This window comes from Sinohyriopsis cumingii, chromosome 17, assembly GCF_028554795.1.
Source record: "Sinohyriopsis cumingii isolate HCF-2022 chromosome 17, ASM2855479v2, whole genome shotgun sequence".
NCBI classification, from domain to species: domain Eukaryota; kingdom Metazoa; phylum Mollusca; class Bivalvia; order Unionida; family Unionidae; genus Sinohyriopsis; species Sinohyriopsis cumingii.
In genome coordinates this window covers 109,761,632-109,778,094 of record NC_142977.1, presented here as the reverse complement: position 1 = coordinate 109,778,094, position 16,463 = coordinate 109,761,632, and the positions used below count along the sequence as shown (strand labels likewise).

At 35.8% G+C, this 16,463-nt stretch overlaps 1 protein-coding gene across 3 annotated transcripts in view; it reads left to right on the top strand.

Annotated features, from left to right (window-relative positions):
* The window catches only part of LOC149779657 (E3 ubiquitin-protein ligase HECW2-like), a 207,852-nt gene that overhangs the window by 117,188 nt on the left and 74,201 nt on the right, over positions 1–16,463 (top strand). For all 3 annotated transcript variants that reach the window (XM_089940469.1, XM_089940468.1, XM_089940470.1), the window contains one exon: positions 7,357–7,520. In XM_089940469.1, the coding sequence (XP_089796595.1) occupies positions 7,357–7,520 (164 nt within the window). The remainder of the gene's footprint in view (positions 1–7,356; positions 7,521–16,463) is intronic.

Genomic DNA, 16,463 nt, shown 5'->3' with positions numbered 1-16,463 from the left:
CAAAGGGATGTAATCCATATTAACTCGAGTGTTCTATGATTATTTATAAAATAATGTAGATCATGCATTCTACTGAATCCCCCAAATCATATGTTTCTATTTGTATTTGACAAAGTTTCTCAAATAAATTAGGTTTAAACTACACTAAAATCAGATATATAGATGGACTACCAGTACTCATAGATCATCAGTGATCCATGATTTTTAGTTTCACAATTCAGTTTAAAGCAAATTGTAATGTCAACACTTCACCTATATTCATTCTTAACCAGCTGACGATTCGGTGTCTTTCTTTGATTATACCGGTTGTTGATAAATTGGTCTTTGGTTTCCAACAACAATCAAAGCCAGTTAACGCAATTGTTTAGACCTTGATATTGGGTTTAGCTACCGATACTAGTTACCATATTGCCGGTACCCCATTGTTCTTTATCATTAATCCGCATCAAATACGCTACCCGTTTTTAATATCAATGGGTTTAAGTACAACAGGAAATGATGCCCACTCCCTTCTCTAGATGTAAATAATGAATTTAGCCATGGGCATTGTTTTCATTGCTATAGTACGGGCACATTTTAATGAGTTCGGTATATTTTGATCAATCTTTTCATAGCATGCACAGCCACGTGGCTCTTGTTGCAATGGATATCATAATTAAAACAAATATGGTTTAAACTAAACTAAAATCAAATATATTGTGAGCGCACGCGTGCTTGTGTGTGTGCGCACGAGAGAGAGAGAGAGAGTGAGAGATGAAAAAAATTGTACGTGTACATGATCGTTCTTTTATTCAGGGCGGTTTTTATTTGTAGCTTTTGCAAAGAGAAAAAAGACGGTATTTTGAGTTACCTGACGATTGTGATAATCCTCATGTATTACGAGCCTACTATTCCATTATCAATAAACACCTCTAAATCAACAATTCATTCTTGTTTTAATTACGATGTACATTGTCACAACAACCACATGGCTATGCAGTGCTATTTACACGGTAATTAAACATGCTTAGCGCTTTGGCTATAAATGAAACCAGATTGAGGGCAAGAATCGACAGAATAGGTCAAATCAGTGAGGCTGCCCGTAGGGAAATGAGGCTTTTTTTAGGGAAATGAAAATCTGTCAACATTTTATTGAAGTCATTGTCCATACAAAATTTGTTATAAGGACAAGAGATCATACCCATTACTTTGTATTCGAACTCGCCGATAAAGATAATAGTGGGGTATAGCATTGAATAGATTAGTAATAAAATGTTAATTATATCCAAGTCCAAACAGAACAAACACTTAAAAAATAGTATATATATATATATATATATATATATATATATATATATATATATATATATATATATATATATATATATACACGAATCGATTTAACAGAGTCCATGACTTTCAAACTTATGATAGAAAATGACAAGTTTGTATAAGTTATGTTTGTAACTACAGGTAATAAAATGAACTACAACATGGATGTGCTTTCAATTATAATAAGACAAGCATGGACTGTTTATTCATCTGTGTCAATTGATAACAAAATATAGCAGTTCAGAAGTAAAATCACAAGCATGTTAGCATCGGTAATGCAATTTCATGATTGCCGGTAATATGGAATATCATACAACGATACCATCAATATTCATGCAACCGGAAGTTACTACCGGTAGTATAAAATACAAAGCCAAGTTATTGACCTGGTCTCGTCTTATACTCCGAATCGACCTTATATATGGACGAAGGATGGAAAATTTACAAAATTGGTCAATTCGACTTATACTCCGCATCGACTTGTACGCCGGAAAATACGGTATAAGGGTAGTCTGTAGATAGTATAGGGTAGTCTGTAGATGGTATAGGGTAGTATGTTGATGGAATAGGGTAGTCTGTTGATGGTATAGGGTAGTCTGTAGATGGAATAGGGTAGTCTGTAGATGGTATAGGGTAGACTGTTGATGTTATAGGGTAGTCTGTAGATAGTATAGGGTAGTCTGTAGATGGTATAGGGTAGTATGTTGATGGAATAGGGTAGTCTGTTGATGGTATAGGGTAGTCTGTAGATGGAATAGGGTAGTCTGTAGATGGTATAGGGTAGTCTGTAGATGGTATAGGGTAGACTGTTGATGGTATAGGGTAGTCTGTAGATGGAATAGGGTAGTCTGTAGATGGTATAGGGTAGTCTGTAGATGAGTAACACTAGTTTAAAATTTTGAAGATCCAAAGGGGGGGGGGCTAGGCTAAGGGATGTTTGATGGTTTTGCATGTATTTCAGATAACAACATTGTCTTAAACTTTGTGTTTGTAATCATCGACTAAGGGTAGTCTGTAGATAGTATAGGGTAGTCTGTAGATGGAATAGGGTAGTCTGTAGATGGAATAGGGTAGTCTATAGATGGAATAGGGTAGTCTGTAGATGGTATAGGGTAGACTGTTGATGGTATAGGGTAGTCTGTAGATGGTATAGGGTAGTCTGTAGATGGAATAGGGTAGACTGTTGATGGTATAGGGTAGTCTGTAGATGGTATAGGGTAGTCTGTAGATGGTATAGGGTAGACTGTTGATGGTATAGGGTAGTCTGTAGATGGTATAGGGTAGTCTGTAGATAGTATAGGGTAGACTGTAGATGGTATAGGGTAGTCTGTAGATGGTATAGGGTAGTCTGTTGATGGTACAGGGTAGTCTGTAGATGGAATAGGGTAGTCTGTAGATGGTATAGAGTAGTCTGTAGATGAGCAACACTAATTTAAAATTTTGAAGCATCCAGTGGGGGGGGGGGGCTAGTCTAAGGGGTGTTTGAAGGTTTTGCATGTATTTCAGATAACAACATTGTCTTAAAATGTGTGTTTGTTATCATCGGCTCAGGCATCAACACATAGATGAGGGGATTAGAATGAGGCCCCTGGGTCATTATTTGGAAACTATTGAGATCCCCACCAATTGCCACCCTATGATAGCTGTGAATGTAAAGACAAATGTATGCATGCCCCATAGTGCATCTCTACATACTGGGGCTTAGTAAAAGTCTTATAACTTGGAATCTGCCGAAATTTCCACCTATAACTGAATAGACACTTATAATGAAATGGCGTATTCATATATGCAGCTTATATTGGACCCTTTGCCTGTTCTTACCCATGAGACTTTACCCTAGGGGTACAAATTTAGAGATAGGTGGGACAAAGCGGGGGGCCTACAGATATCTGTTTTACAAATTCTCTAGTCATTCTTACATTGTTCTTAAATTTCAGCTTATTGTACACAAAATACATGTATATACAATACATAAAAGAAAATTAAATAAAAAATGTATTTTTAAGGATTTTATATATTTTGTACTTGTGTTGTATGTAACTTTTAAAGAATTTTTAACATCTTTATTCTATAATTTTTTTCTAGGACATGTTTACATTTGTAGGGAAGCTCTTATCTTCCATAAGCTTATATTTGTACAGATTGAAGTGCTCCTGGTCTTTAACCAAGAGAGTTTATGGAATGGTCTCATGGCCTTCATGTGCCATCCATCCATCCATCCACCCATCCATCCATCTTTGTCGTCATTACTAATCTTAAATGACATGGACCATTGCAGTGAAACTATACATACATTACATTCAGTCCAATATTCTAGCTGATGTTTAGATGAAAATGGTGCAAATCTAGCACCCAGAATGGCCATCTTGTAAATCTCATTATTACTACGTCTCCTTATGGTGTCTAGTTGGTCCTAAATGATGGTCACAGAAAGACATCTTATGTTGTTGTTGTTGTTGTTCTAGGGTTTAATGCCATTTTTCAGCACAAGAAAAGCAATACATGGCGGCCAGTATAACTGGTGGAGGAAGAACCCTGGAAAACCCACGGAAGAACCACCAACCCATGGGAAGCTACTGGCAGGCTTTCCCACTTACCCACACTAGCCAAGCCTTGGACTCGAACCCACGCAGACAGAGGTGAGATGGCAGTGATACGGAAGGTTGAGCACTTTAGACCACTCGGCCGTCAAATATGATGTCTAGTTGGTCCTAAATGAAAATGATGCTGATCTGTTGTCCACTATGACCACATTGAACAACTTGAAAATCTTGTTAATCCTCCTGAAGGAATAGAAATACATGGGGTTTCACGGGAAGATTTCTTCTAATGTCTAGTTAAGAGTGGCCATCTTGAAAAAAATTACTTCAATTGCTCTGGAAAGGATGGTCACCATGGCAGCCATTTTGAAAATCTTTTCAATGTTACTACTCTAAAATGGAAGGTCCTATCAGCATGAGGTTTCTTCAAAAGATTTCTTATGATGTCATGTTGGTCATGAAGGAAATTGGTGTCAGTCTAACATCCAGTATGTCATGAATGAAAATGGTGCCAGTCTGACATCCAGTAAGTCATGAAGAAAAATGGTACCAGTCTGTCATCCAGTATGTCATGAAGGAAAATGGTGCCAGTCTGACATCCAATATGTCATGAAGGAAAATGGTACCAGTCTGACATCTAATATGTCATGAAGGAAAATGGTGCCAGTCTGACATCTAATATGTCATGAAGGAAAATGGTACCAGTTTGTCATCCAGTATGTCATGAAGAAAAATGGTACCAGTCTGTCATCCAGTATGTCATGAAGGAAAATGGTGCCAGTCTGACATCCAGTAAGTCATGAAGAAAAATGGTACCAGTCTGTCATCCAGTATGTCATGAAGGAAAATGGTGCCAGTCTGACATCCAATATGTCATGAAGGAAAATGGTACCAGTCTGACATCTAATATGTCATGAAGGAAAATGGTGCCAGTCTGACATCTAATATGTCATGAAGGAAAATGGTACCAGTTTGTCATCCAGTATGTCATGAAGAAAAATGGTACCAGTCTGTCATCCAGTATGTCATGAAGGAAAATGGGGCCAGTCTGATATCCAATATGTCATGAAGGAAAATGGTACCAGTCTGACATCTAATATGTCATGAAGGAAAATGGTGCCAGTCTAACATCTAATATGTCATGAAGGAAAATGGTGCCAGTCTGACATCCAATATGTGCAGCTCATCATTCTATGTGAAAATCATGTTATTACGGAAGAATATCAGAGATGATTACAACACGCATCAGATGAAAGGAAGAAATGATCTTATCTAGTACTAATATTAGTACCCTTACTCGTATCTCGTGGACAGGATACTAACATGAGCATGTACGTGTTAATGCAGCAAGCCGGGTGTGATTCACACCCGGTGCTCTTTAAGCCTAATAATAACACTTTAAACATATTCCTTGCATATAATCGCATAAATTGAGTAGTCCTCTTATTTAATACCGGAAGTATCGAAAATCATTGTATAAATAGTTGTAAAATCTCGTTTACCTTTTTTAGCCAATATTTTCGTTTAGATCATCTTATTTCAAATAATGATTACTTCCATTCTCAGCCTCGTTTGTTTGTGTGCCATATAAGGACATTGACGCCATATTTGGAAATGTAAACAAATCGTAGTAAAAATTTGGCGCCGTTTGGGTCAGAAAGTCTCGTATTAAAAGTAAATACGGTTTATCGGCAACTTTGAAATTCCACCAAGAAGCAATTATTCGCACTTGATTGATAATAATATAGCGTAGAATATCCAAAATATTTTCTGGCAAGCCTTACGTAAAAAAGGGGTCACGGCGAGAGTCTTGCGTTATCTGTCATGGCTTACAGGATAAGGTTAGAGTAACCATGCCAATTTATTTTATTGTGTAAGGGCTTAATAAATTCAAAATAAGCCAAACTTCTTTCACAACATGATTATACTTATGTAGTTGATTTCTACACTGTTTGTTTTTCTGACTTTAGTGATAATTTTTTTTTTGCTCCATTACATGATATGGGATCAGTTCGTAGCCTCAACCACAACAAATAAAGTTGAGGCTACGACATCATAGCTAGGTCTTATCTTGAACTCCTGAAAGTTCTTTTAAGCCAGTAGAGCATTAGTCCCTTTGAGGGGTTATATGTTTTTCTTTACATTCTTAGAACTTAATTTGGAATCAGCACTGTACAGACACTATTGTTCTGCTCTGGTGTTAACACTATACATTCATACATATCAGGTTTTAAAAAAACGCAATAGTTTGCTAGCCTGAGGCTTTTAAATTTTCAGTCAGACTAATAGTTTTCATAATTTAAGTAGTCCATTGGACAGTCAGGTATCAGTTCTTAATTTCACTTTCATACACAATTTTTGAAAGTCTCAATGATCCAACAAAGTCCAAGTTCTTTCGGTGTTTATTAATTAAATCTCCAAGATTTAGTTGCTCCCCAAGATGTTAAGAACAACTGATGATTTTTTACAAATCATATTTTAAAATATCGCTATATAAATCTTTACAATTTTTTTTAGATTTATGATTTAAAATTGTATGTCAAAGACTGTTAGAGTTTCCTCTGACCTTTCCTGCTCCATTTTAGGTATTTGAATATTTATGTTAGAGTGTTAGGTCAGAGCTGAGCCATTGTCAGAAAAAAAATTGGAATTTGCCATGGCCATGTGGTGGCAGCACCGAGTAACCATTTACTGTTGGCCCTAGAAATCTTCAACAAATTACATTGAGTCCAACTCACATGGAAATAATATTATGATCTCAAAAATTATGAGGATAAAATTTGTTTTGTCTTTGTAATCTTGCTCACATCTTGTGTTATTAAAACCTGCATAATGTCTGCACTGCCATACTAATATTTCTTCTCACAATAGATACTGCTGAAAATTACCTGTCCATGGACTTTTCATTAAGTTATAGGTGGGGGTCCAGATATTTGAAGATCTGTATAATTTTTACTGTAACATCTTTTTTTAAAAGTTTATGACAAAACAATTTTTTGTGAACTTGTAGTGAATATTTTCAAGTAATCTTGTTGGTTTTCTAGAAGTACATATGTACTTCTCAAATTCAAATATTTGTGATACTTAAGAAATAATTGTGTTGTTAATCCAGATGTGTGTGTGACATTGTGTTTTGGGAAGGACTAGTGTTGATTAAGACAACTAGTAAATTTCTTTATCTACTAGTCATTCGGCTGCAAGAAAATACAAATTAGGTTGGACTACAGACATATAATATTTATCAAATACACATCTATTAAAATATACCATGGAAATTTAAGATAGAACGAGGTTTCAATTTATTCAAGGTTTTATAGCTTTTTTCCAGAGCAGAAAAGACTCCAATCAAATTAAATTTCAGGGTCACCTAACTTCTGAGCAGAAAAACTATCCTGCACTCTTTCAACTTCTCACTTTGAAATTACCATTAATTGCTGCTTATTCAATCAAGATATCAAATTTCTTTTTGGATAAAATTGTATAATGAATCTTGTTCCGTTTTCAGATTTGGAAGCCTCGAACCTGAAGAAAGGTGTATTTTTCAACCCTGATCCATACATTAAATTGACCCTGAAGCCAGGCAGATTGGGACCCCATTTACCACACCATTGCAATGAGCTGAGAACAACCATTGAAGAAAGCACGACCAATCCTAAATGGGATTCACAGGTTTGTGCATTTGATGTATTTTGTAGAAATATCCAGGGGAAATGGGTAGGGTTTTCAGCGCCTCATCCCCACCCAGCCCCGAAACACTGAATGTTTATTTAATACTATTTACTTTGCAATTGTCGGTTTTACATTAGGCATAGAGGTTGTCTTCTAAAATGTATGTTTCTGTTTCCTATCACACACACATCACTAAACATTGCAGTGTATTTTTCTTGCAATACAATGTCATTTCTGTTTCCTATCACACATACATCACTAAATATTGCAGTGTATTTTTCTTGCAATACAATGTCATTTCTGTTTCCTATCACACACACATCACTAAACATTGCAGTGTATTTTTCTTGCAATACAATGTCATTTCTGTTTCCTATCACACACACATCACTAAACATTGCAGTGTATTTTTCTTGCAATACAATGTCATTTCTGTTTCCTATCACACACACATCACTAAACATTGCAGTGTATTTTTCTTGCAATACAATGTCATTTGTGCAAAAAATGGTTTTGTGATATTGGTCTTGATTATTTTTGGTCAGAATTAGCCCACATGCATTTCCAGGTAGTTTCATTTTTATGACCCCAGCAAAGCTTGTTGTAAAATGTAGTCTTTGGCTTGGTCTCACCAGCACAAATTTCATACAGAACAAGCCAGGGGATTTTATCAAATTCACACAAATTAGCAAGGCATAAGCTGTCACATAGGGTCAGCTAGCTTATATGTTTATATTATTGAGATGATGTGCTTGATTGGAGGAACTTCTTACCACTCTGGAGTCCGTATTTCTGACCCAGTTTTGATCAAATTTGGAATATATACTGATACTTTTTTGTACAAAATACCTTTAGATAACTGATCTACATTCTAGTGTTATTATTGATTCAGACTTTAACAAGATTCTTCTTTTTCCAAAAAAAAGATATTTTTTTTTTTTAAAAAGATCAAAAGATGATTTTATTTCTACTGGTTAGAGACCTCAAGAACTTATGGGATGATCTATTATCCAAATATCCATTATCCATCTGGCTATGGGATGATCTGTTATCCAAATGTCCATCGTCCATCTGGCTATGGGATGATCTATTATTCAAATATCCATCATCCATCTGGCTATGGGATGATCTATTATCCAAATGTCCATCATCCATCTGGCTATGGGATGATCTGTTATCCAAATGTCCATCGTCCATCTGGCTATGGGATGATCTATTATTCAAATATCCATCATCCATCTGGCTATGGGATGATCTATTATTCAAATATCCATCATCCATCTGGCTATGGGATGATCTATTATCCAAATGTCCATCATCCATCTGGCTATAGGATGATCTGTTATCCAAATGTCCATCGTCCATCTGGCTATGGGATGATCTATTATTCAAATATCCATCATCCATCTGGCTATGGGATGATCTATTATCCAAAATGTCCATCGTCCATCTGGCTATTAGCTACTCCTCCTCCGAAATGTTTTAGAAGATTGCCATCCAATTTTACACACACATTCATCACATGGTCTGTTTTGGTCCTGAATGAAAATGGTGTCACTGAGTAATCCATCATGGTTTCCACAGTGGCCTACTTGAAAATCTTGTTGCCATGATTGCCATGTTAAAGTGCTAGAAACATTTCTCATACATATTTTATCACATATATTGTTCATTTTTTTTAAGGTGTTGCATATTTTCATTGCCATTACTCATAAATTAGCTTTTAAGAAAACATACTCCAATATGGTTTTATTAGTAATAATTCTCCTGTCTTATTATAGTATTGTCAACCACTGTAACAAATGCCTATTAGTAATAATTTCCAGTCTTATGATGGTGATGCAACCACTGTAACAGCTGCCTGTTAGTACTAATTTCCAGTCTTATGATGGTGACGCAACCACTGTAACAACTGCCTATTAGTAATAATTTCCAGTCTTATGATGGTGATGCAACCACTGTAACAACTGCCTATTAGTACTAATTTCCAGTCTTATGATGATGATGCAACCACTGTAACAACTGCCTATTAGTAATAATTTCGTCTTATGATGGTGATGCAACCACTGTAACAACTGCCTATTAGTAATAATTTCCAGTCTTATGATGGTGGTGCAACCAGTGTAACAACTGCCTATTATTAATAATTTCCAGTCTTATGATGGTGATGCAACCACTGTAACAACTGCCTGTTAGTAATAATTTCCAGTCTTATGATGGTGATGCAACCACTGTAACAACTGCCTATTAGTGCTAATTTCCAGTCTTATGATGGTGATGCAACAACTGTAACAACTGCCTATTAGTACTAATTTCCAGTCTTATGATGGTGATGCAACAACTGTAACAACTGCCTATTAGTAATAATTTCCAGTCTTATGATGGTGATGCAACCACTGTAACAACTGCCTATTAGTAATAATTTTCAGTCTTATGATGGTGATGCAACCACTGTAACAGCTGCCTATTAGTAATAATTTCCAGTCTTATGATGGTGATGCAACAACTGTAACGACTGCCTATTAGTACTAATTTCCAGTCTTATGATGGTGATGCAACAACTGTAACAACTGCCTATTAGTACTAATTTCCAGTCTTATGATGGTGATGCAACAACTGTAACAACTGCCTATTAGTAATAATTTCCAGTCTTATGATGGTGATGCAACAACTGTAACAACTGCCTATTAGTACTAATTTCCAGTCTTATGATGGTGATGCAACCACTGTGACAACTGCTGGAGCATTATTAGTATCCTGGCCAACTAATTTTGCAGCTGCCAGACTCATATTACTTATAATTCTTCTGTCTTATGATAGTGGTGACAACCACTTATACAGCTGCCAGACTAGTATTACTAATAATTCTTCTGTCTTATGATAGTGGTGCCAACCACTTTTACAGCTGCCAGACTAGTATTACTAATAATTATTCTGTCTTAGGATGTGATACCAACCACTGTAACAACTGCTGGAGTAGCATTAGTAATTCAGTCACCTCTCATGGTGGTGGGGGTATCGACCACTAACAACTGTTTGAGAAGTATTAGTAATCATTTTTCTAATGTACGGTGGTGGTGATACAATAACACTTGTCTCAAAAGATCACTGCTGCCTTGAGAGATCATCTGTCTTGTTAAACCAGATTCTCAGTGTTAAATTTTATTATATAGTGTTATGACTTGTCTCGAAAGATCACTGCTGCCTTGAGAGATCATCTGTCTTGATAAACCAGATTCTCAGTGTTAAGTTTTATTATATAGTGTTATGACCTGTCTCAAAACATCACTGCTGCCTTTAGAGACCATGGCATTTAGGCAGAAGGAGGTAATCATTCAAGAGAAGTTTTACTGTATGTTAAATAGTCATGCACACAGGATATATCGTAATAAAACTATAAAATGATCTCTTTCCTGAAAGGCGAGGAATCTTTGCTAGGGCATTTATTATGAAACAGGAGTCTTTGTCAATGTACTTACTATGAAACAAGAAACCCACAAAATCAAGCTATGTGAGGCATTTATTATGCAAAAAGAAACCCAGAAATGCCCAGCTCTGCCAGGGCATTTACTATGCAAATGCAGGTAAACCCAACAAAGCCCAGCTCTGCCAAGGCATTTATTATGCAACAGAAGTTCATGACTTTGCTGATATTTAAAGAATATAGGTTAAACAAACAGTCTATAATATGATCTATGCACTTTGTAATGGTAAATCTGGGTCTTTAGTGGCTGCAGTTGAGGACACATCTGAACAAATACAGTACACCAAGTAAAGAAAGTCACACTGAATTGACAAAGATGGGTACACATAGGAGCAAATACAGGGCACCAGATAAAGTTAACTGAACTGACACAAAGTTGGGGACACATAGGAACAAATACCATACACCAGTGCTTTCACGGTGACAAAATATCCACATTTTCTGTTGCCATGCATTTTTTTAAAGTAGTTTTACACACACACCCAGTTCTAACACTAAGGGTTTTTTCTTACCCCTAAGGGAAACACTACAGTACACCAAATAAAAAATCACACTAAATTGACATAACATGGGTGCATGTAGGTGCAAATACAGTATACCAAATAAAGTCACACTGAATTGACATAACATGGGTGCATGTAGGTGCAAATACAGTGTACCAAAAAAAGTCACTGAATTGACATAACATGGGTGCATGTAGGTGCAAATACAGTATACCAAGTAAAGTCACACTGAATTGACATAACATGGGTGCATGTAGGTGCCATAACAGTATACCAAAGAAAAACGCACTAAATTGATATAACATGGGTGCATGTAGGTGCAAATACAGTATATCAAATAAAGTCACACTAAACTGACATAATGACTGAGCATTCTTTAGTCACTTACTCCTGACATGCTATCTGTTTTGTAAAATAATATTGCCACACTAATTTTGTGGTCTATGAGTTTCAGTTTGTATATTAAAAAAAAGCTTCACAAGAAAAGTCTGGTGTCCTGCTTTTGTTAAGCAACAATTTGGACTAAACAAATAAAAGAATTCAACATAGGCTATGCATCATTTCCAGGAAATGTATTTGAACGAAGTGACCTGAATTTTTAGTTGTTGTTGTTGTAGGGTTTAATGCCATTTTTCAGCACACGATAGGCTATACATGGCAGCCAGTATTAATGATGGAGGAAGAACCCGAGAAAACCCCAGAAAGAACCACCGACCCATGAGAAGCTACTGGCATGAATTTTTAGTTCAAGTGACCTTTATGAAATGGGCCAAGTCAGACTTGTAATTTTATGCCCAAGTCAAGAGGTTAAATTCAGTAAACATTTTATTTTCAGTTTAGACTTTAATGCCAATTAACATTTCTGAACGGCCAACAGTGTCAATGAAAAATCAGAGGGTAAACATTTTTTTTATTTTCTTAGAAACTATAATAAGATGCCGTAACAGCTGATGGACTAGCAAAGTTTGATATTTTTAAAAGATAGATTTTTTTTTTAAATGCTTCAGGAACATTCCATCTTGCCATGATGGGTCTTGAGCAGTTTGGTTTCATCATAAATTGGTCTCATGATAAGAAATGAACACAGTGAAACCTGACTTAATGAAACCACAAAAATTTGTTCTCCATAGACAGGTGTCCTTTATTGTTGATCTGCCTGGTGGAAGATTGATATTGCAATCAATGTGGCATCTGTGTACATGCCACATATCCACATGTCCATCAACTCCCAAAATACCATTGTAGCAAAGTTAACTTGGCATTAGGCTCATAATACAGGGGTCCTGGGTTTGATACTTGCCTAGGTCAGCTGCCTCTGTGTGTCCTTGGAAAACCATGTTGCTCCCATTTTCTAGGAATGACCGAGCCATCGATTTGTTCAAAATGCTTTTGTGCATGATGCTTATTTATATTGCTTTGAAGACAAACATTCAAGTTTTCTTTTCTTACTGTTATAAATTTTCTTAAATTTTATGATGATGAAAATTTGCAGCTTACAGAATAGGTGATTTGTCTTTGATATGTTTTGCTCATTACAGGCTTTTTTAAAGGGGACAATTTAAATATGTTTTTGCTATCACCTGATTCAACTGATGGATCTTATTATTCAGCCTTATAAAAAAAAGCACTTTGTTCTCGTTGCATCATTTCACACTTCATTGGGCATGACAACAAGACGTGTAATAAGACTTTAACAAAGAGACCAACTACTCCTACACCTATGTCTCCCATCATGGTACTCTTTCTGGCTTGAAATAATTGCTATGACATTCGGTGTGTGTTAGTGCTTGTCCTTGCAAACAACTTAGACCTTGATCTACAGTTGCATACTAGACTAGCATATCAGGGTTTGCGTTTTACTTGCAGATCCAAGCAGACAACATGCATCCTGATTTGGGATGCATTATGTAACAGTAGACTTGGCAGACATTTCAGAAAAGCTTACTTTATTTGATGAAGATGCTTCCTGTTGTACACTGCTGTTTCTACGTGTTGATAAGAGGTCTGACTATAATAGAAATTTATAAATGACATTAAGCCAGTATCTATTGCTGGTATATCAGTTTGACAATGAAATGTACAAGTTTGATGAGTTTTGTGATAATTCAAGTGGAATATTTTATGAAAGCTGGTATAATGGCCTAATTGTCCTTTACTAAAGTCTTTGTGGTTACAGAATGAACATTGTGTTCATTTTTTTCCCTTACTGCCAAATCTCCAGCTGTAGGCATGCTTTCTAAATGTAATGTAGTCAAGATGTTTATTGTATCATTCTGAAACAGTCCTTATTAAAGTGGGTATTTTCTTACACTAATAACCATTGTTGATGGTTGAACCCCATTGTAAAGAGTTGTCTTCCTGTCAGAATGTGAAATTATAAGCACAGTATCATGCAACAAGATCAGGGTACTTCATGCATCATTCCCAACCATTCCAGGGTAATGTAGGTCACAGTGACCTAATTGTCTTAAACACTTGAAACCTCATGTTTAAATAGATCTAAGACTTGAAACTGGAAATCATAGAATTTAAATGTTAAACACCATATTGATGGAAATAACTTGAACTATCACTGACATAAATATATCTATCATTTACATCTGGGAAAATTATAATGCTATTAGTTCTGGGAAATTAACTGCCATGCCTCAAGGGAACAGTAAATCTATCAAATGACAAGATTCTGTAAGTGTCCATTTGATGATATGATAATTTTGAGCTGAAGGCAGTGTTTTATAATAGTTCACTTTCTTACATATATTTTGTTCTCCATGTCACTTTCAAACAAACATTTTTCATATTTATGTGGCAATTAACTGCCCCTGTGAACCGATCATGGACAATTCATGAGCTGGCATGAACTGTTCAAGAATTATTCGTGAAATGGGTTCATGAACCATTCATGGAAGTTCATAAACAGGTTCATGAACTGTTCATGAATATGTATGAACTGAAAATGGTCAATTCATGAAATTTTGAATTGATGACTGTTCATGAACCAACTCTTCACAAACTGTTCTTGAACAACAGTTCATGAAATATTCATGAACTGCATTCATGAACAGGTCATAAAAGTTAAAATCTTGGGTCATCATCATTCAGGCGCATGAACATGTTCATGAACTATGATGAATAAAGTTTCTCATAAATGATTCATGACTTCATGAACAGTTCCGATTAAAAAAATAATTGATTGTTGGACAAACTCACAAATACCAATAGTAACATTTCATCCTGACTCACAAATTAACATTAGATGTGGGGATTTTAAACAGTATAAAATGCAACATATTATCTTAAAAAGGTTATTTAATTTGAGATAAATTTATAATATGCAAAAAGAACATGTAAATTTGCAAGTGATGTTCTTTTTTTAACTCTTAGCAACAATTTTTGTATGTTCTGTAATTTGTCTGTGAAAACGAATCAAGAGATATTGGAGCAATTGTGTTCAGTCAGCAGTTGAAGCATATTTAACTTGAAGCATTTTTAACTTTCATTGTCAAGGAGCTGTCATTGGGGTTTCTCCTGACTTGACCGATCTTTTTCCAAGAGATTGACCTGTCAGATAACTCTTTTGTGAAGACGTTCAAGGCCTATAATTTAATAAAATCCTGCCCATTGTCACCACTGAATATCTCCATCAGCAACTTGAGCTGTTCCATCTGATTACTGTTTGGATCTTTAACATTGCTGGAGCAGTCACTATTTAATGTCTCTTCCATCTTGGCCATAGGATCCTCCAGTTTTCAAATTTTCTTCTTTAACCTGTAAACATCATCCTCTAATAATTTTACTTTTCTGCTGTCTGATCTGAAAGAAAGATAAATTTAGGCAATTACAGATAACCTCTGATCAACATTGTTTTCCGCTTTTAGCACATTATTATTGTATCCTACTTTATTTACTGGAACAATTATAATCCAACTCAGAATTATTTAATCTCTTACAATTAATACACAGAGCCCTGAGTGGTCTAAAGTGCTCTCCATTATGGATCACTGGCCATCTCACCTCTGTCTGCATGGGCTCAAGCCTCGGATTCAGCTAATGTGGGTATGTGAGAAAGCTTGCCAATAGCTTCTCGTGGGTCGGTGTTTCTTACCATGGTTTTCCTGGGTTCTTCCTCCACGATTAATGCTGGCCGCCATGTATAGTCTATCATGTGCTGAAATTGACGTTAAACCCTACAGCAACAACAACAACAATTAATACACAACTTACTCAGCATTTATATTATTTGGAGAATTTTGTCAGTATTTGTATTTTAATTGAAACTCAGACTAGCCATAGGTATAGTCACAGGAACCGGATGTTTTAATCAATAACATATTACAACCAATTTTTTGACATCGTTTCACTAAATAACCATGTCTGTATATATTTTTAGTACAGGTATGGTTATTTTGTGCTTTCAAAAATATTCACCTTTTTCTATTGATAAACCATCAGACTTGTGTGGAATAGGCCCTAATGTCACTAATGCATCCACTCCGACTCCACGTGTTGTGTATCAATGCTTTCAGTTTCATCACTTTGTTATTTGCTTCTGTATTGTGTACAGTTTGACACATTTAGTTTAGTGGTTTTTTTTCATTTACCAAGTTTCATCAGAAATAGTGATTTCATGAAACAGAAAATGATATCAAGCATCCAAATTCCTATCATAGATGCAGTAATGCATCTTGTATTGAGATCAAAAAGGGTGTGTGTTAGTCCTACATTGTAAGACACATCACCCAGTATATTTGTTCGGGGGGGGGGGATGGGTCTTACTTTCTTTTCAGTCCTGGTGGCGCAGTCAAGCATGTTTTGATGTTGACTAACAGTGTAATGATAGTCAAATTTTCAGGAATATCACACAGCTGGCAACCAATAACGATGCTTTTCTACGAAGTAAAGTTAAAAAAATTTTTTTTTTCAGACTTTACTTACCCTCGTGTCTTTTCTCTAATA